Source organism: Calonectris borealis, chromosome 20 (assembly GCF_964195595.1).
Source record: "Calonectris borealis chromosome 20, bCalBor7.hap1.2, whole genome shotgun sequence".
Lineage (NCBI taxonomy): Eukaryota > Metazoa > Chordata > Aves > Procellariiformes > Procellariidae > Calonectris > Calonectris borealis.
In genome coordinates, this window is record NC_134331.1 from 2968196 (window position 1) to 2990284 (window position 22089).

A 22089-nucleotide genomic window follows, 5' to 3' on the forward strand; every position below is an offset into this window, starting at 1 on the left:
ATGGTACCTGCACCAGGGACTGGGGTGGTGGAGCTGACCCGGCACATCTGGCACGTAGGGGGTGACAAGCCTCAATTCTCCAGGACCATTTTCCTCCTGTGCAAGTGCTCCACAGAGAGTGAATCCTGAACAGCAGCTCCCGGGAGGAGTCTGAGGGACCCAATCCCTGGGGATTGTTTTTTCTCCCAGATGGAAAGTACTATTGTCCCCACAGGGCAAATGGCAAAAATGCAACACAGAGTAACTACAGAGCCTTCCTCAAGGTCACAGGGAGGTGATAAAGCAGCAGGAAGCTGTGCCAGGAGATCTGATCTGACCCATGAGATCTGTGTCCCCTCTCTGCCCCTTTACAAGTAACTTCAGGGATACGTCTTCCAAAACGAGTCCCCAGGACACATGCCGGAGGCTGATCCTTCCCCCTTTAGGATGACCTGATGCCCAGGCTCATGTTCCTCTGGCTGTCCCGCAGCAGCTTTCACACGCAGCTTCTCCGCGGCTCAACTTACAGCCATGTAGGGTTTGCATCCTGCATCCATGGTTTTAGCAACCGAGTCAACGAGGTAACCGCTAATTCCAAAATCGCACATTTTCACCTGCCCCTGCGTATTGATCAACACGTTAGAGGGCTTTACATCTGCAAGAAGGAACACATACCACAGTCACTGTCACGCATGGGTGATTGTGCCAAGCCAAAAAAAGCCAAAGAGCTTCCTATCAGCAGAGGGCACCAAAGGTGCCCGTGCAAACCCCTGCGCTTTGTGCACGCCAGAAACCCGGCTGGCTGCAGATACTGCAAGTTCAGGTGACTGCCTCATGGGCCTGTCATATGTCCTGCAAACGTCCCTTCACTTGCAAACTCCCCTCTCTGATTTGGGGGGGGTGGGAGGTAACCCTGCATGTAGCCATCGTACCCCACTGCACCCCAAGGACATCAGAGTGCTCACAGAGGAACAGCTCAGCAGGGCTGGAGGCATCTCCAGAGGATGTCTGCAAAGGGCTGGAGCTCTGGCAAGTCCCCAGCTGGATCTGGTCTTATGCCAGCAAAAGGAAAAACCCATTGGGAAAGGACAAGGAGTGGGCAGGAAGGGTGAAGAGAAGCAGGGGTTTCAGGGGAAGGAGGGAGCAGTAAACTAAGACAAGGATCAAGATTTCAGAAATGGCCTCTAATTTTAAGGATACCAAGCTTGAAGGCAATGTGAACAGCAGCAGGCGTGTGGGTGCTCCACACCTTATGGAAATCAGGCCAGTGCCTCATCTATTTATTACTGCCAGATTTATCTGCTTCCCATCACGGCCTTATAATCCTTGGTGCCTTCACACTTGCATCACACTCATGAACGCAGTTATAATCACCATCAGAAAGGGAAATTAAGGCACAGAAAGAAGTTAGTAAGTGATATCCACGAGAGGTGCTTTCCTGCACAGCAGGCGATCGCTCCCTGTGAGGCTAATCCCAGATGAAATCTCAACACAGCGCAGGTAGCGCAGGCTGCCCTGCTTTCTCTTTTCCCAGCACTGATCCCCAAAAGGGAGCAGTCTTTTCCCTATTTCTTTTCCCAGAAATAAAAGGTCTCTTCTGCAAGAAGGTCCTCTGTTTACACGTGATAAACTATTAAGCAGAACAGCTGAAACACCATCTCAAGGAAGCCAGAAGCTGCTTTTGAGTCCTGCTTATTAGAATCGGGTGGTTTACAGTTTGTTAACATCTGCTCTCTAATCAGCATTTTGCAATCAAAAGCTTCAGGTATCCGAGATCCTCACCCATCTGTTACTATGCTGAAATAAGACAATTTTCAGTGGAAATCAAACAAGTAAACAGAAATCCAGAAGCCAAGCATCGTTTTCCACCTACTGTAAATGATACAGAAGGCAGAAACTCAACCCCCAGCCACACACAGAATGTACAAAATGTGACTGCCTGCTAGAGCTGAACTCTGTTTGCTTCAGATGCTTCTTTCCCCGGCAGTCACACTCCAGAGAGGGCTTTTTCCTCCTCATGACAAATTGAAAATGACCCTTTAAAAATAAAGGTGTCAAGCAGCAACATTGCAAATTTGTTTCTTTCTAAGTGTGTTCATGGCATCTTTGAGATGCTCTGGAGGGGAAAATGTCAGAAGAGTTTAAGGAGGATATTTATGACTTCACTTGAGGCTATCTTAGGTATCAAACTATTCTACCCTACCAGGGCTCAGGGAAGCTCACAGAAGGGGATGAGGATGGTTAGATCGCTGCATGAGGCATCACGCTGTCACGGAGATGCCTCCTCACTGCACGTCAACATGGAGCCGTCAAGCTAGGGGAGAAGCCTTCGCAAAGCCTGATCCAAAGCCCAACAAGGTCAGAAAGAAAAGTCTGTTTTAATTTTGCAGAGGTGTTGAAGCAGACCATGGATTTAGATTGTGCATTAGGGAAATGCAACCCAGGGGGAAACAGCCCTTTCTCTGCCAGTACAATCAGGCTGGAGCTCATTTCTCCTCCACCTCGGAGAAACACTGGGACCAGCATGCAGTTTTTAAAGAGCAAACCAGCAGACGTTTCCTCTGACTGGGTTTTGCTAGTCATGAGATGCTGGGGAATATTTTTGCTGTCAAAGGCCCATTTTATCTCGGGGCCCTGTGCCTGGCCGCAAGGCCAGCCCTTGCGAGGCTGAGAGCGCAGGGCAGACAGACACCAGCATGGTCATGGCTGCGTGCCTGGCACTTACCTCTGTGGATCACGGAGAGCTTACTGTGTAGATGTTCTAGTGCTTTTACGATCTGAAACAACAAATCTACAGTGAATCACAGCTGGCAGCACCATGATGAGGAGGAAATGCTATCTGGCTTCACCCGCCCCATCCTCACCAGACCTCCTTGGAGGGAAGGAACTACATCTCCCACGAGTCCTACACCCTCACAGCAGCCCGAGGTGGCGGAGGGTACCCAGGAATCTCCCAGAGGCACCAGGACCCTAATGAGAAGGCAAAGGAGCTGCAGGGCCCTCCCCACATCTAGCGCTGTGCCACCTCTCAATTACATGGACAGGCACATCTGGGGTATTTATGCCTTATAAATAACATCACCTCAGACGAGATACTGGAAGCTAGCTAGGAATGTTCACGTGGGCTGGCCCATGGACGATGATCTTCCCGGTGCAAATACAGCAGGGAGACCAGGTCATGTAGGACTTGGTTTAGAAGAGAAACACCCTTTCCCTTCCCTCCTCGCCCTGTTAATACTCACAGAGACGGCTATTTTTCCTAAGATGTCCTCAGGAATCGTCAGGCCTTTGTCAATGACATGTTTGTAGAACTTGTCCAGTGAGGTATCCATCAGCTCCATGCAGATCCACACGTCTCCCTTGAGAATAAAGAAAGCAAATATCTGCCTACTGGAACGAAGCATCCTCTCCTTTCCTTTCACCCGCAAAGGTCTTCTTTGGCACTTGCCTTTTGCTGGCCTGTTTGCCTCTTCCCTGTCTTTTAAAAGTCATCCAACAAAACTGTACTGGGCTTTCTCTTTCCCTCCTCCCCAGCTGGAATGAAGTGCTGTCCACTACCATTTAGGGTGTATTTTCTGCTGTCTTTTCCCAAAGCAGAGTCCCAGTGATTTAGGAGTCCCGAAAGTTATCGGGACTGAGGCTCCCTACATGCTCAGGTCACTGCAAGTGCTCAGCCAGGAAAAGTTCAGCTCTGCAGAGCTATGATTAAAACTCTTCAATAAATCTTGCTCTTCAGAGCTTTCCACATTTTTCCTCCATGTGGCTTTCTCATTGCAAGTCAGGACAATATTAACACTAATGGATCAGGCTGTGAGTCGGTTGTCCCCATCACTCAAACCCACCACCAAGCCCCAACGTCTCGGCACAGGGGCCTCACGCGTTCCTGGCACTGGGGCTTGGCTGTCCTTGGCTCCTCCTCATGTGGGACCGCATCTCTCCTCGCTCACCAAGAAGTAACCATACGTGACAGATCCTTAAGCTGGGATTGTACAATCCATATTGTACCAAGTCTCCATGTCTAGATGGAGATTAAACCCCTGGCACTTGGAGGGAGTCTAGGCATGGGAATTCAGAGCCTGGGAGAGGATCCAGTCTCCCAGGGGCAGCGCGGCTGATCTCCAGGATGCCATACCTCTCGGAAAAGTGCCCCGTAAAAGGTGACAGTGAAGGGGCAATCTACCGTCCTCATGGAGATATCCAGATCCATCAATAACCTCTTCTGCTCCTGACTGTTCACTGTGGCTCGGATCCGCTGGAAGACAAAGCATTTTAGCGTTGGCTGTCAGCACCTCCATACCTGCTGCTGCTGCTGCAGGGGACTCGCCACAGCCATACCGTGCTGGTCACAGTGCCTTGACATCACGCCTTTACCCTTTTATCACACCTCTTTGTGTTACCCTTTTATCACATCTCTTTGTCATGGGCACATGACAACCTGTCACCCTGGGACAGAGGGCAACAGTGGCTGAAGAAGTCTTCTCACCTCAGCCCAAACTGCAGGTGATTTTGCTCTTCCCTGCAAATGCCACTCTTTTTGCAACAGCCAAAAGTCACTGTGGCTTGGGAGAGGAGAAAGGAGCAGGAAATCAAACTCTAGGCTGGTGGAAACCTGTGACTTTTGGAGCTGCAGTGGACATCTACTTACATCAGCAGACTTTGGTCACAAGAGGAGGCTCCAGCCCTGCAGCCAGAGCCCACGTGCTCCCCATGGCTTTGGAAAATGGACATTTCCCAGTCTCCCAGGGAAGAGATGTCATTTATGGGAAATACCTGGAGACCCTCAGCTGGGAAGCACCACAAAGGGGCATGACACAATCTAACACAGGTCACACACATATTCAGGCTCCTTGGACAAAGCCAGTCGAGGTCAATAATGTGACAGAATTACACTGTTCAGCATCACAGATGCAAGTTACAGCCTGAATGTTCCTGCTGTACCTGCTTCAGATCTTCCATCGTACTCAGAGAGGTCTTTTGCAGTTTGGTGAACACCAAAGCAAACAAGAAGACCAAATGCAGAGCACAGAGGCCCTGAGACACATCCCACCATCCACAGCAAAGTCTATCCACAACTCAGGAGCTAAGAATTTTTCTTCAGTTTGCTCACAGCTTCCAGCTCTGCATCTTTTTTTTTTCTTTTTTCTTATTTTGAAAAGAAACTTGAGCCAAGCAAAAATTGGACCTTCCCAAAATACAAATTTTCCCATGACTATTTCCCTAAGCTGCAAGCTTATGAGCCTAACTGTTGTTATGAAAACTTTTCATAATAGCATCTACAAGCCTGTCATGAATCAAGATCCCACTGTAGCAGACAAAATGTGAAAATCCCAACAAAAATCTCCTGTTCCAAAGAGACTAAAAAAGTCCCAACTGAAGAAAATTATCTTCTGCAATTAAATTTACTCTTCTTTACAATTACAATTAGTGTGCAGAGCCCTGAATCTGAGAAAAAAATACGCATATTTAAAAAATGATGGCAAATAGCTTGTAAAATCCTAGTGAAAACAGGAATATTGTAGACAAAGGTGAACAATATGTTTGTATGCACTACAATGCTGGAAACACGTTGAGCATCATACTTTTAAAACACACCCCTTTTCTTGGTTAAATGGCCCAAATCTACCTCGGCACTCTTTGCCCCTGTGTAGAAAGAGGATTTCGTAAGGAAAGAAGTAAATCTCAATAAAGGCATGCGTCAGAACAAGCGAGATTAGAAATGTGCACAAACGAGAGCGCAGAGGGTGTCCACACACGACGATACAGACAGAAAGCTCCTCGGGAGGCTCACTCTACCTTCACTGCCATGATCTGCCCGCTAGGCATGTGCCGCATCTTCTCCACCACCCCGTACGCACCTCGTCCCAGCTCGGAGATGGGCTCCAGGTCATCAGCTTTCACCTCAAAGTTCTGCAGGGGAAAAAACCATCAGCGCGAAGGTGGCCGCTGCGAGTACGTCCTATGCAAGGAGCGAAATGCCCCTAACATCTAGCCCTGCTTGGCACATAAATTCACCCCTCCCTATCTGTGTTCACGAGGCTAGAAACAAAATCATGGTCCTCAGGGGCTGTCAGAAGGATTAACTACTGTGCAATAATTAGCAGAGTTCTGAAGAGGACGTGCCTCGTAATGGCGTGAGCAGGGAGCCTCTGTCGATGAGCATCCTCAGCAAGGCAGGCGCAGGAAGGACCGCTCCTTCGGTGGGATGCTGTCCCCCCGGCCACCCGCCCCCGAGTGCCCCTCCCAGCCACCTTCAGCTGCCAGCGCTTTCAGCTTCTCCATCCTCTAAGGGCTGGGATGGAAAAACGCCGCGGCAGCTTCTCCCCTAGGAATCACCTTCAGTCTTTTTTTTTTTTTCCCTTCCATCCTCCTCCTCCCACAAACAATCATGGAAATATCTCCAGGTTTATTTAAGGCCTGCAAAAGCTTATTTCTCCAGACCTGTAGATGGGCCAAATACCAGCCGAGTGTGCCCCATTTTCAAACCACGAAGGATTTATTTTGTCTAGCATTCGAGATCTCTTTCTCCTGGCCTTACACAAAGGATGACTTTGTTTGGAACCCTGCATTCTAACCTGCCCTACTCCTTTCTGCCATGATATTGTGCAGCAGCTCTATTTTTTGCTTATTATTATTTTTGGAAGTTTAAAATATGCCTTTGCTACTAAAACCAGCCATTCTGTTTGCTGAACGCACAACCACATCAGTCAATCAGCCTACAGAAAGAAGCGGGTTATAATGAACTGATTCACAGTGCATAATCCCACACCGCTTTTTGCCGGCACAGCAGAAAAAAACCTGCAGCCTGAAATGTGCTGGCTGGGGATGCCACGGCGTGCAGGGCCCATACACTGCGTTACTGTGCGCTCGGGCTCCCGGTCATTCACTCGCAGCTACGTTGCCTGCAAAAGGAGCCCTGAGTAACATTTTTGTGTTACGGCAGAGATTTAAGCATCTCTGACTGCCAAACACTGCTCCTACTGTTCAACAGGACCCTCTCCAAAAAAGCACTTTGACTCTCTCAAGGCCACTCTTAAATTTAGCAGCAAAGTTTAAAGGGAGAGGAGGGAAGGTGGCTTTCCCGAGGGATCAGGGGTGAGCATAGAAAGGCTGGTGGAAGAGGGAGCACATCCTAAAGGAACTTGGCTGGACAAATAGGTAACAAATCTATGGGAAATGCAAGCCATGGCATGTCAGTCCCTCCGAGATAGCCACATATCTGTGTCTGTAAAAAAGGCTGAGCTCTGGGTTTTACAAGTGCGTTTCTCCTTGCACCGTCCAACATGGGCTCTCTGCCTCCGTGCATGGAGCCTTTTTGGAGCGCTTGAGCTTTTCCTCATCCCTGGGACTGCAGGGGAGAACTGATTTTCTTGGAGCGGGCGCTTGCTCTAGCAGCAGGCATTTTCTCTGCCTCGGTACTGCACCATTTTGCTCCAGAGGCATCTCACACTCTTTCCACCTTCCAGCCCCTGCTCCATGCCAGGGAAAATACAAAATCCAAAATGAAAGAAAAGCATCCAAAGATAGACATTATAAAACACTATTGGATTAGCATTTCACTTCATAAATTAACTCGCTGACACTGAGGCCTATCTTTTGCACCTAATAAATTTATTGCCCAGCTGCAAAGTGCTTTTATGAATGTTGCTGTGCCATTTTCTCCTATCAAAATAGCTGTCCTCGGTTTTGTTTTTTCCCTGCTATTTTTTTAGAACATCAGGTGGACTCGTTTCCATGCTGTCAGAAGGATTTGTTTCCAGGACAGGAAGATCTACCCTGAGTTAGACTCCTGATGAGATGGCCTTCAATATTAGCAAAGGGAAATACTTCAGATGAAGGCTTTAAATCAGCAAAGGAACTGCAAAGGAGAGTAAAATCTGCTCTTAGCAATCCCTTTGTTTTATAATTGTTATTTCCAGGGGATTAGCTATTGAGGCAAGGAAGGAATTTCCAAGGTGGAAAACATGAAGGGGACCCAGGTGTCACGGGATGCAAAGGGTGAACATTTGGGGGCATGTTCATCAGAGCGGTGACAACCAGTAGGTCACACTGCAACTGGCCATGGGGCCATGGGTCCCACGCAGGGAGCCCTTGTCGGAGAAGCACAAACACCAGACGCTAGTCGGCTCTCTGTGGCTGGAAGTGGCTCTCAGCACCCACACAAGCTCCCAGCCTGGCTCTTCTTAGCTTTTATTCATCCAGCAACTGCCTCCCATTTCAAGCAAAATGGTCTACATTTTTTTTAATAGCTGGTGTTTATTAATCTGTCCTTTTTTGGGGGGGCTGAAGTTAAGCAATCCCACTAGCAGCCCGCCTGGACAAGCAGCCAGCACCACAGCAGCCAGCCCAGGATGGTGACCTGTCCCCAGGGGTTGTCTTCTCACCCTAACTCCTAGTCTTACCTCCTCGCCAATAGAGATGCAGGCTTTGGAGTCTAGATCTCTGGGTGGCCTGCAGGAGAAAAAAGGGAAAAGATGTGAAATGTTCCTTACAAAGATCAATTTTCCCTCAACGAATAAATTGGTCCTATGGTCCCCCAGGCCATCCCCTCGCACCTTCAGGCCACCAGCCCTCGCAGCCCTAGCAGCCTAACCAGTCTCCTAGCTTTGCAGGATCAACAGATACAGCCAAGATCCACAAAGTCACCCCAAAAAGGGGTCAGGAAGGAAGCTGCTGGAGTTGGCATTTCTCACATCCAACTTCCCTGTGCAGGAACCCAGAGAGATTCACTGCGAAAGGCAAGCCAGGTGGCAAGCACCAAATCTCTGCCAGTCTGTATGAAAAATGGATTAAACAGGCATAAAGGTCTAAAACCACTGTAAATTATTACCTAAGTCATACAGCACAGGTTAACAGGCTAATAAAAGTCAATCCTCAAGGAAGCAAAGAAAGCCAAGCAGGCTGGAGTTGCACAAATTGCCTTAAAAACACAGGGTTTTCTTTTGCAAGGCTGAGTATGTAGGGAAAGGGATGCATTTTTATGCCCTGACCAAATGCATGTTACTCAAACTGGGTGGCAGAAGTGCCACATCGGTTAAAATTGGGTGCCCATTCTGTTTTTTCCTTTTCCTGGGCACATCATTAAGCCGCACGTGAGACGTACCACGGGCAGTGATGGGTAGAGGGTGACGGGCTGAGACCCCCTGGTTGTACCCGGGGCTACAAGAGAAATACAAGGGCTGTTAAGTTATCATCCTCCCTAATGGTGTCAAAATGAACCTAGGCGTTTTGCCCCTGTTCCTCGTGAAGGGTCCCCGTTATCCCAGATCTGCAAGCACGAGCCCCGGGTGCTGGCCGTGACCGGCCGCCGGCCCCCGGCCGTGGCAGCGCAGGCGCTAGCAAAGGCTGGAAGGCAGCTGGGGTTCGTGGTTTTCTTTTTATTCTGCCTTAGTGTTTGCAGACTTACGTGGAGCTTGTCTGTGGTTGCTCAAATGCTTCTTTAGGAATTTTCAGCCCAGGGTTTCTCTTCTTGCCTGTGAAACAAGAAAGAGGCAGAATTAAAGAAAGGCTTTTTTTGTTGTTGTGTTGTTTTGTTTTAATCTGCAAAACACAGCTTGTCTATATTTGTTGACCTTATTTAACATAAATGCCCGGCCAGGCTGGTGGTGTAGACTCAGGGCACAGAGTTCAAAACATAAAGTGCCTTTGTTCAGTAATGCTTCATTTAGACCTGCAAGGTCTGGCTGCCAACTTGGTACAGAAAACAGGCAAGAGCTCTGGCAAAGGCAGGCCATGTGAAAATGCAAAGAGAAAGGTATTTCTCCTTCGTCAGCCCTACCCACATAGGATCCCTTAAAATGTTTCTTAGATTTTAAACCATTCTGGATACATAACTGCCATGCAGGATTAAAAATATTTTTAAAATTGAATCTGAAAGTCCAGAACCAGGTTCTGATTCTGTTTAAATGGATGTTTCACCTCTTGGTCATTCAAGTTATGCAAACCCAGCAAAAATAAAGCAGAATTAAGTTTGCAGGCTTCAAAGCCATTTGTTTCTGTTCACACTGACCAGCCAAAATTTCTGAGCTGGATGAAGCTCAAGCTCTGAAGTAGTTCAAATGCAGGCTCTCCTGTAAAGGGGGTCCAAGCCGGCAGACACAAGAGCCAGGCAGACTAGAGAAATACAAGAACCTTTTTATGACTAAACATATACAGCCACATTTCAGCACGGGGTTTTGAATTCATGGATAAAATAACCTGAAAACATAAGTCATGTCACCAAAACCCCAAGGTAAACATCTGGCTGTTTGGCTGTGTAATAAAATCCCTGGTCCCCCAAAATGGCACAAGCATCTAATTTAGGCATTACACATTTTTAACCTAATAATTTATATCAATTACTGTCTGTCTTTTAAGCACGAGTTTTACTCCCTATTCCCAACACTCTCTTCCAAACTTTACCTATACATGTTGGAATTTTTTTTTCCTCTTGACACAAACTCATGTCAATAGATGTCTCTGCATCCCAGTGCCGGAGGGGTGCTAGATCAAAGTTCAGGCACCCAGAACTAAAAATGACCTTTTTGAAGCAATTAGTCAATTCAGATTGCCAATCTTTTTTTTTTAAAATGTTTTTTTTTTTTTAATTGTCTGCTCCAAAAGACAGGATCGCGCTTGCTCCTTTTGGCAAAGAGTCATTCCAGGATGGGACAGGCTGCGACAACCCAGCTGAAACCTCATGGGAAAAGCATTTATTGGAAACTACTGTGCACACTCGCTATTGTTATTAGAAATCTACAGAGCTGCAAATTTACAAAAGGGGGGAAAAAAAAAAGCCAATTCTCTGTTCCAAGGAGCTTCCAGTCTAGCACAAAAAAGGCAAAATAAAAGAAGCAAGGTCATTCAGAAGCATGAAGAATAGCTCTCAGTTTTCCCAAGAGGTAAAAGCTGGTCTGTAAGGAAGTAAAAATCATTGTAAAAACAAGTGGAGGAATTTCCACAGTTAGCAGAGCTGTTCTTTGACCCTTTTCCTTCTAGTTTTCTTAGTTGTACTACAAAGGTCTCTAGAAGGCACAACTGAGAACCAAGCCCTGCTGTGCGAGATGTTCCAGATACCATTTCTTGCCCAAGCTGCACCAAGTGCACATCTGATCCAACAGGATGCTAAATGGGTAACAGTGTTCTTGATGTCATCATGTTTTAGCTAAAAAAGGAATCTCAAAAATACAGGTCTTGCAGTGCAGGCAAACAAAACCCCTGTTTCTCTGGCAATTTCTAAGTCTGCCATCCCAGTGACCTCTCTGCCTCCAAAAACCTGCATGCATCCTCTTACAGTTCAAACAAACAAGACAGCCACGGGCACAGGAAAAGCAGTATCTTCATCCTTATTTTGCAGGTGGGAATCAAGACACCGAAATTTGCCAACTTGCCCACAGAGGCAGGAACTGCCTCTTTAGCTCTGGAGCTGAACTCTTCCTATTAACACTCGCCAGCCGTCCCTTGGCATACTTCTACACACGGACCATCCATCCACGCTGCTGCAATGACTTTCACACAACAACCAAAATCAAAAGAGAAACAAGCACAAATTTGCTCTGTTCTTGCCTTTTTTCTTTTTTTTCCTTCGTGGATTTACTTGCACAATCCCATGTGCTGTACCTGTACCTCAGGAACCTGCTCTCAGGCAGCTCTGGAAGGGTGAAAACGAACCGACGGGAAATTAACCTAATTTGAACGTGAACCAGAACAGGTTGTACAGCATTGAACCTTATCATGGTTCACAAGTGGTGTCAGCAGAACTAGGTAGCAAAATGCCAAACCCAAATAAATATTAAAAGCCTTCCGTCTTCTGGTGAAATAAAATCTGCACTTTGGGGAGTTTATTTTCCTTGTCTCTTCTTCACAGAATACAATATTTTGAAACTTTGCCATTTTCTTGAAGCACAATCTGTTCGCGTATTTGAGTTGCCAAGACACAGACACAGTTTAACGTTCTTTGGGGTTTTCTTTTCAAGAAAGGAGAAAGCAACAACAGTAGTAAGAATAAAACACGGATTTCGCAACGGCACCAGGAGAAGGGATTGCAAACGGGAATTGCCGTGGCCGGGACTCGCACCTGCAGCACCAACACCTCCTGTGGGATTAGCCCACGGTGTGGAGGGGGAAAGCGGTTACCTCCGCACTGCAGCTCACCGCACGGTTATTTAATGAAAGTCTCGGGCTGCGATCAGGCAATTTCATGCCTCTCAACTGGATCAGGCGAAGTTTCTGAGCTCCTTTTGTTACAACATGCAAAATGCTTGTCTCTCCAAGCCTTCTGGGGCCAGTGTCTGCAAGTGTCTGGCATGAAGCATTAGCAATCCTGAACATGACACTGCCTGAAAACCAGAAGCACGGAGCAGCGGTCAGCACCGCTCTGCAGAGCCGTGGCTGCCACCCCGGCAGGCTGCAGCGGGGTGCGGGAACCGGGGTCCCCCCCTTGCCCTGCGCCTCAGCTCCCCGGCTCCCAGCTGCATGTGGGGGGAGCTCAGCTAAGGCTCTGCAGCTGCTCTGAAAAACAAGGGTCCAGGTCACACATGCTTGAAGGAGTTTCTTCCCAAAGGCAAACACTTACACTTAGAGGGCTTTTTTTTAAGAAAAAAAATAATTGGGAGTCCCAAGATCAGTTCTCTTTAATAACAACTGCCAAGCAAGTATCTCACTGTCAAAATAAAATCCCCCAGTTTACCATAGCAGACATCAACTTTGAAAGACAGCGCTGTATTAAATTGCAGTTTGCAGAGAAAATCATCTGTACAGGAGCTCAAAATGTGGAGGCAGCTTAATAACAGACAAAATTGGATGTAACCTGTTCCATCCACCAGAAAACCAGTATTTTCCATAGTGTTTTTATGAATCATTATTATTTTTAGCTTTGTTTCCTGAAGAAAATCACCGCATGTGTGTATTTGACAGTCTGTGTCCCTTGTGGCAAGTTTAAATCCACTGGCCAGTTTCAGCCCTATCTGACAGAGAAATTGAGCTTTTGGAGATTGCAAATCTGATAAAAACAGGTGACTAAATAAAGAAGTCCCCGCTCAGAGGCAGGCTGAAGCACAAAAGCAACCCGTGGCAGACACCAGACATCCACGTTCAAGCAGTGCAGAAGCCCCGGGTGTCTCAGACACCAAAATAACAGCACGAGGCTGAATCCTGAGGGACAAACCAGCCGGGGCCTGAGCATCAGTGGGGGGGGTTCATGGCAACTCCTTGGGATTTTCAAGAAGGAAAGCCCCAATGAGCCACCATACAAAGCATGACGTCTAAATGTGGCTCCTGCAGAAGGTTCACAGTCCTGGTTGATCAACAGACGGGATCGTACATCTACTCCCCAGCATCCAAAAAGTCATGAGTTTGCCATGTAAACAACCACTGGTGGCTTTCTGGTCTCCAAGCCTTCAAGCTAAAGCTCATTTGAGAGCTCTCCCTGCAATTTTCCACACAGAGACTTCCACAAGCACTTGACTCAAAAGCCAGGTTTGAAGAATAATTGAGGGAAAAAACCAGACTGGTTTGGAGCGATGCTGAGAGACATCTCCAGAACCGAGTTTTGATTCAGCAAAACATCCAGGGTATCTGTAACGTTAAGCACAAGCTTAAATCTACTTTCTTTTAGCAAAGCAATTACCCACAGTAAATACTGAACCGACTGATGCTAGAGAAGTTGCCACCTTTAAAAAACCTCAGTGCTTTTTTGGCAAGCGCACCGATCAGGACAGCAGTAATGCAAGCGTTAGCTGCAACACCCCTGCAACCTCCTCTGCCCAGGTACCCACTCTGCGTGCCTTCTGCACGGGCATTGGCTAGACCAGCCCAAGAAAGTCAATGCTGAGAATGAAGGGAGGTCTGAAAGCAAAATTGTAAGAGGAAAAAGAAAATCTGACTTAATGAAAACACATTAAATACTTCCCTGTGAAGGTCTTAAACCCAATTCCTGAGGGAGGGGAGAAAAATACAACTTCCAATGGGCTTGTTAACCTCTTCCCACCAGCACTGACAGAGCGTACAGAGAGATTAATGTCGCTAGCCCCCTTCAATTAGGGCAGCGCTAAATATCAATATTGAAAAAGGAAACTTCAAAGTTTCACAGCAAAAGGGTAGGAAGCATAACAGAGAATAATAAAGAAAGGGAAGACAGAGGAATCCACTACCCACATACACTGTAACAGAAAATAAACTTTTACTTCTGAAGGAAAATCCCATTCCTCAGTCTCCAGACTTTTCACTGCAGTCAAAAACTTTTTATGATATAATCCAAAGTAAATGGTTCCTTGCCACAAAAAGCTCCTATTTCCTTCAAAGGATATTAACCAGTTCTGTCTTCACCGCAATTTATTATTAAAGCTGTGTTCAATAGCCATGTAGCAACACTTTCTTTCAAATAACACTCTTTAGCATATAATTTGCTGGTAAAATTTCACAGGCGGAAAATGCCTCTTTCTCCAACTTTTTTACGAGATAAAAGAGGCTCATTTACTATTCCTGTCTTTACTAAGGATTTTTTTGTCTGATTCCTTGAAAGGTTTTGAAAGCCAAATAATCTGCTTTTCCCCTATCAGCTGTACTCAAGTGTGTAAGCAAAACCCCCACCGCTAACATGAGGGCAAAATGGAAATGCTTGATGTGTTTCCATGGAAGAAGAGTCAATCGGCATCTCATGGGCTCTGCGAGACAGCCCTGTACCATACGCCTGCACAACCAACATCTCGCCTGATACTGAAGTGCCATTATGCCACTTTGCAGTGGGAAAGGACCCATGGCCACGGCTTAGGTGCAAAATCCCAAACTGAGATGGTTCTTGCAAAACCAAGAAATTAAGATAAACTTTGTTTTGTCCCAGATGCCCTGGAAAAGCCCAGCAGGAGTCGGCTCTTCATGCAAAGACTTGGTATTCAACTGCAAAAGGCATCTCTTATCCATAGCCCAGTTCCAGGCCGTATTCATCTACCAAGCAATGGTAGATTTGATGCTGTCAAAGAGAAGTTCAAGCCTTGCAGGCCAGGTGGAAATACCCAAACCTCCGAGAACTTCGCCCATTAACACGTCCGGACCCAGGCACATAAACACTGAGGTATCTTAAAGCTGCTTATGGCACCCGGGGCAGAGTCACCTGGAGCAACTGCTGCTGTAGAAGATGTAGCAATCTCACGTTTAACATCAGTCTCACACAGGATGACCAAAAAGGAGGAAAAAAATGGTTTTTAACCAAGTATTAAAGATCTTCTCACAGGTTTATTATTTATGCTTGCAAATGACTAAAGATTAAGGCACAAGTAATGGTTAGAGCTGATACAAACCTATCTTTCTTGGCACACATGAGGGCTCAAGGGCTAGTGATGGACTTGCCCATCTCCTTTGGTCCTCAGTCACCTGCCCCAGCAACAGCTCGTCACCGCTCATCAGTTCTCAAGGTGAAAAGCCTTTAATTCTGCCCAGGTCTCTCCACCAAGGAATCCCACAAGTGGGGACGCCCCAGCCAAGCGTAAGAGGAGCAGGAAGGCTGGGTGCAGTCCTGGTGTCCCCACAGTCAAACACTCACGGCCTCTAGACTAAACAACAGTCATCGAGCAAAGACACTTGATATTCCTGCCAAATCATTGTGCTTAAAAATTAAAATACATGTAGATAACAAAGTATATTTTAAATGAGTGGGTCTGAGGGAGAAGCTACGCTGCCAGGGCTGTACCTGGACTCATTTTTACAAGCTGGCTCTGTTCCAGCTGAAATGGAAATCAAGTCCTCAGTCAAAAAGAACAAACAGAAATGGGTGTAAATTCATGAACTAGCCACTTCTGGTGGTTTTAGTAGTACAAATATATCTTTCTGGGCGGCCACTTCCCAGAGGCAGCCCCACTTGCCTTCCCACAGGTTGTTGTGGCATCTCCACAGCCATGACCACAGTGCCTCCTGCATCACCACTGCCTTCCTCCACGGGCTTTGGCTGCGTGAAAGCCTTTGAATTTTGCCAGGCAGTCAAAGTATGGGATCAGACCATGCCTCTCCATCCCTGCCATGAGCAACTGGGTCAGTCGGAGGCAAATGGAGATGCTCCAACAAGGAACACGGTACGTCCTCTGCGCAGGACAGGGACGTTTCCTGCATGTCCTTTATCTGTGTCTTCCCTCGCGGTTGTTTGCAGTAACTCCTTGGAAACGGCAAACTTGAAATCTGTTTCCTTAACAACTCATTTCAGGGCTGCTCAGGAGAAGGGAGCCGAGCCTGCCGCGGTCATGGGGCTGCGACGTCTCCCAGCTCCGGGCTTTCTTCCCCCCATTTTGGTGCCGCGGTGCTGACGGCTCATTTGGTGGCCGTTGGCACATCCAGGTCTGAGAACACCAGCACTGCTGCCAGCCCCATCACTGCGCCCCGTGTCCGTGCTGCAACTCACACCTTTATGTCTCAAGAATTGAAGCATTATTTATTTTCCTTTTTTTTTTCCCCCAGGAACTGCATTTCGGGACAGGAAGCAGGAAAGGCAAAAGCTCTTTTATGACTGTGATGGATTTTGCCAACGCGTACCAGAATCAGAACACGCCTGATACACTGCACCAGGCGCAGAGATACCACGGGACAGCCCTAATTGCCCATGAAGTCCTAGTCCTCCACTCCTCCTCTTGGGTGCTTTTTTCCAAAAATAGGTAAGTAAATCTCATTTCATACCAAACCTGGAAATGCCAGCAGGCTAAATGGAGTGCTTGAGTCACTTCTCCTTGTTCCTTCCCTCTGCCTCTCCTTTCTGGCTCTGATGGCTGAGACACATTGCACTGAGCGGGAGGAACCTGCTCCTAAAGACACCTCCCAGAGACTTAACCAGCCAACACATCGCCCCAAGTGCAACCCAATTTGCTTTGGCAAAGAGGAGATGACCTCAGAGCCACAGCCCAGAGGCGGATACTTTCTTTTCTCAAAGTCAATCTAAGCAATGAAAATATGGAGACAGAAAAACCCTGCATCTCCATCTGGAAAACCAACATCTGGAAACCGGTACAGTAGGAAACCCTGAACCGCTGGCACAACGCCTGAGCAGATGATGCTGCATTCATCTTCCATTTTAAATTCCCAAGGCTCCTGAAGATAAGAAGAGCATGGCATGCCACGGCCTGGGCACAGCTCACCCAGTAACCGTGCACCAGCCGATCCCAAACTACTTGCCGATACCGTTAGCACCCACATTACAATGCTGAAAATGCCATTCGCTGTCCTGCCCCGTCGGCGACCGTGCCCCACCACCCAGCTGCGCCGGCGGCTGCCCCAGGGTTTCTTTGTCGCAGGGCTCAGCTCGCTCCTCTGACTCAAATCCTGCAACCTGTAATAAACCCAGCGCAGGAGAGGCCCCAAACCAAAATAGCAGGGCTTTTGCAAGGAGCGACAGAGGTGCACCGAACAAACCGCGTGGCAGAGGTTGTGCAACGTCTGCTCGGATCACGCCAGGGTTATTTGCGTCTCAGGGCCTGTCTCCGCTGCAAGAGCGAGCTGCGTTTTCAACTCGCGGCGGCTGACGTAGGTCAGCTCTGCTGAGGCACAAACACAATGGAGACAAAGATTTTCAGCTTTACTGCAAGGTAAATTCACAAGGTCAGTCCTTCGTGCCTGCCTCAAGATTGGCCTCCAGCAGGAGACAGTTTGGTGGCGAAGCTCTGAACAGCACAAGAACAGAACGCTGGAAGAAGGCGAAGCAGAAAGCTTTGCAATAAGGACTCCAGCAGACTAATCTCTGGATCCCGCAGTGCAGAAACATACAGAAATGTCACCAAACTGTGCAAATATCAGAACCTATTTGCCTGCCTTTCAATAAGCTCTGTATTTCAGTAATTCAATTTTGAAGGTAATTTCCTGGTTCAGGCTAATCTCTCTTGCTCTGCCCATTTTCCTCTTAACACATCCTGCAGAAGGCCTGCAGGCTGCTGTGTTTATTCGTGTCAATATAGAAACCAGAGGGATGCAATTTCTTATCTATCTGCACATTTTGGTTATGAGAGTCTGTTTGTCACTCTGATAAGAGTGCATCTCTAAATTTTAGAAGAGTTAAGACCTTCTGAGTGTGAAGCGGAAGAAGACACTTTGATAGAGATTAGACATGAGATCCTGTGCTAAGACACGCACTGAACACAGGGCTGCAGGGACCCTGGGAAGGGGGCAGGGAGCTGATACAGATTTTCTGTACCCTCCTGTAATCCCCCACCAAACAAAGCTGAGCCCCCCTGCAGCTCTAGTCCGTAGGAGCTTGCAGGGAACACCGGGCTAATGATGTGCTGGAGCAACCTTCCAGCAGGTTTTGTGGGACACAAAATGCCAGTTTAGAGATGAAGACTGGCCGTCTGATGGAGGGGGTAATACAACACGGCTGCAGGGGAGAGGGTATGATGGTTTAGGATGATCTTTTGTGGCCCACAGAAGTTGCTGTCACCTCACTGGGCTGTTTCATGGGCTCCAACACTGGCTTGGACCTTCCATTGCCAGGACCTTAGACTTCACTTCCCAACTGGACTCTGCCCCGATGTGTTCCCTGCACCCCACTCCAGTGTTTGCTTGCAGGAATAACAACATGAGAGAGGAAACGGGGCCTTCAGCGCCCATTTTCACGCTCACATACCAACAAAGAGCAGCCACATGCTCCCTTCTGATGCTAACAGTTCAGAGGAAACGGGGAGGTGACAACAAACAACTTTTCCAGACAATGTCCCTCCCCAGCCCAGGTGCAGCATCACTCCCAATCTCAGGGAGGGAACTGCAGGCACAGCATGGGGCCACCCATCATGTTCCTGTTGAGCTGGTGCCAGGACCATGTTGGTATCTGAAGACATGACGAGGCAAGACAGAGTCCTCCTCTGACATCCTGCACTGCCGAGGCAGCCTTTAGATTAGCCAGTTTTTCTTTAGAAAACAGATGCAATGCAAAACAGCCCTAAATCCATCGTACTTTAGGTGCTAATGTAAGTGGAGATGGTAGATACGAGAGTTTTGCCTGCCTACGCCTTTCGGCATAGGGCACAAGAGACTTTAATATTAAAAACCTCGTTACAACACTTTGGCTGAACTCATCTGGCGTGTGCATCCAGCTGCTTGAACTTCGATGGCCTGGGGGAAAGGGCACAGCTCCTCCCAAACAGCAGCACCTCTGTGCAAACGGTGGCAACATCCCCGAGCAGGAAAGGCACTCGATGCAGCAGAGCTGGGAGCATCTGCTGCCGGGAAACTCCACCCAGGCTGGGGCTTGGTTGCCCCGAGCTGACCCCCAGCATCAGCCCTGCCCCTGCACAGCTCTCCAGGGATCAGCACCTTCCTCCTCGGTGCTGGGATCTCCCAGGTGGGCGCAAAGTGGAAATGTTCAGTTCTCTACTGATTCACCCCAGCTGCGAGATGCTCTGTCAGGGACAGGCGCTGCCTCGTGACCCATCAGATAAAGAGGGGAGGAGGTGGTGGAAGGAAGGGACTGAGCACCGGGATGCGCATGCCCCAGTTTCAGCTCTAACGACCCCATCCATGGCCACAGGAAAGTTAATCATAGAATATCTCGACTTGGAAGGGACCCATAAAGATCATCGAGTCCAACTCCCAAAGTTGCACAAGCCTTGTTTGCGTGCATGTCCCCTCTCTGCCTAGCGCGCAGGTGTGCCGCAATAATGAATTAAGACAAAAACACCTCAGTTGCTTTGGGCTCTGACTCACATCCACCAAAGCAAAGAACTACCATGGATGAGGACGTTGGCAGCTGCCAAAGGATGCTGCCCGCATTGCACGGGGGGCTCAAAGCAGCACAGGCTCACACCACTGTCCCATTCCCCTTGAGAGTGTTAGCCCAAACCCATTGAGGTGGTTCAAGCCAAGGATGGGAGAGCAGCACCAATCCCCACCAGGCTTGTGAGACTTCTGTGACACCCTTTAGCTGCAAGGAGACACCTGTCCATGCCAAGGCTGGAGCCGTCTGTGTCTTGATGCTCCGGACATGCTGGATCCTCCAGAGATGGTCGTGGAGACACATGCATAAAAACACAAAATGCAAAAATTCGACAGTTTGCACACCCCATCTCCAATAGTCTGATGGAAATCCTATAGGGACCAAAGCCTCTTCCTTCTTCTCACCTTGCTTTGCCTATTTTTCCACCCATCAACTTAATCTCATGGGTGCGCCCAAGCCTTCCTCGTCACGCACAGAGAAAAACCACTTCCACTCCTCTCCTCCCATCACGCCGTCTCAATGCCCTCAAATCCTGCAAATCACTCGCAGCTGCCCGATGTGAGGCTGTGAGAGCCAAAAGCTCGGGGAGATCTTACTGGGGTCAAAGCGATGCCAAAAAGGACTTTGTTTCCTGCTCCTCGTGGTCGCTGGAGCGGGTCGCATCCCTCGCGGGGCTCCTGCGCCTCCGGCATTCGGGCAGCTGCATCCTCCCGTTGCTCTGGGAAAGATGCGATGAGCATCAGAGGCCACCGGGAGCCTCGTGGCCTCGGTTATCACAAGAAATCACAGCAGTGGAGCTCCGGGGAGGCGAGCGGCAGGGACAGTCACTCCCTCCAGTCACCAGAACACCATAAATCAAGCCCATATTTTCTCTCTGCCACGGTCCGCTGGCTCTGCTGCCTCCCCATCCCAGAGCCTGTTTTCTTTGCTGCTTATCTCAAATTAGGAAATCCACAGGAATTGCAAGCCGGGGAAGCTGTTTGTCAAGAGCCTCCAGCCCTCGTGGGGATTTCTTATGAGGGACTTTTGGTTTAGTTGCTGCTTTGTTTTCAAACCCTCGGCTGTCTGCTTGCAGTGGGAGTTTGCTGGAATCAAAACTGGAGAAAAGCTCTTGGAATTCACCCGGGGAACAAAAGGGCTTTTGTGCAGGAGGATTTGGAGGACGCGGCTGCTTTCATTGCCGCTACCTTCATTTCTATTTTCTCCCTGCCAAAGAGCACCTGCCGGCGGCGCCGGAGGAGGTGGGCTGCTGCCCGTGCACGGGGGGGGGACGGAAGCAGAGCGCTGCAGGCAGAAGGGTGAAATGCCTTCCAAACTTTCATGCATCGCGGCGTGCAAGGCTTACCCCAGACCTTCGGCCAAGTTTCGTGCTCCCTGCCCTGACTCTGTCTCTCGCACGGAAGGCAGGGTGGGCTCTGCCTCTCAGTGCAGCGGCAGCACCCTAAAAAGTCTCCCACGGACGGGCAGGCTCTGCCGTGTCGGTGGGTGCTCCCACGCGATGCAGCCCCGCGGATGAGGGGCTGAAGCTCCCATGGCCAACGTGTGAGAGGGGATGCTGCGGGTTCGCCCACGAGCTGAGCATTACTCCTAATACTCCGCTTGGGTTTTTTTACTTCCCCTTATCCACTGAGATTTCACCTCAAAACACCACAGTGAGTGACCACGTGCAGCTACAGGGCTCTGACCAACTTCCCATACAAATATTTAGCAGGCAGCAGCAAGTCCCCTATATGCAGCATAAAAGCGGGTGCCCTGTCTGCCTCAGCCACAGCGGGAGCAGGATTTGCCTTAACCCCACCAGCCCCAGCCCAGCTACAAACACTTCAACACTCTCCAAACCCACCGCTCCCTGGAAAACTCGACACAGTAAAGGAGCATCCCCCTCCTTTCCCCATTGCTCTGCAGAGCCTCAAAACCCAACTTTCTTAGCTCTGGCTGCAGGGAGGCGATAAGAATGCCCTCCCCATCAGACAGATTTTTTGCTTGAGGACTCCCTCCAGTTTCAATTTTGACTTTCAGGTTTTTTAAATGTGCTTGGTGCAGCTGGGATTTTCTCCCAGCAGGTCCTGCAAGGTGTTTTTAAAGAAGCATCGCAGGCGGAGCGAGGGCCCCGCAGCAGAGCTTTATTTCCCCTGAAAAAACAGATCAGCTTCTGCATCTGCCCCAGCTGCCCGGACGCCGAGGGGTGACGGGTCCGTGCACCCGGCAGAGCGGGCGAGGGGCAGCCGCCCCAGCAGCGCTGGCACCGCGCTTTCCGAGCCAGGGCCTCTTGGAGCTGTCAGATGTGCTGCCAGCCGGGGGAAATGCAAATTGCTTTGGAAAACGAAGGTGACATTTCCACCCGCTTGCTGATTTCTGCTGTGCTGCAGACTCAAAAGCCCGATTCAGGCTTGTGGCTCCAGCTATGAAGGTTCTTACATCTTGATGGTGCTTACGTTTAAGCACGTGCTTACTGT

The 22089-nt window shown here is 48.8% G+C and overlaps 1 protein-coding gene across 1 annotated transcript in view; it reads right to left on the reverse strand.

Annotated features, from left to right (window-relative positions):
• MAP2K6 (mitogen-activated protein kinase kinase 6) overlaps positions 1-22089 on the reverse strand; it is a 43502-nt gene that overhangs the window by 9128 nt on the left and 12285 nt on the right. Inside the window, exons 2-8 of the mRNA XM_075169412.1 lie at positions 9383-9449; positions 8379-8427; positions 5773-5886; positions 4112-4231; positions 3222-3338; positions 2705-2756; positions 507-634 (exon numbers count right to left, since the gene is read on the reverse strand). Of these exons, the coding sequence (XP_075025513.1) occupies positions 507-634; positions 2705-2756; positions 3222-3338; positions 4112-4231; positions 5773-5886; positions 8379-8427; positions 9383-9449 (647 nt within the window). The remainder of the gene's footprint in view (positions 1-506; positions 635-2704; positions 2757-3221; positions 3339-4111; positions 4232-5772; positions 5887-8378; positions 8428-9382; positions 9450-22089) is intronic.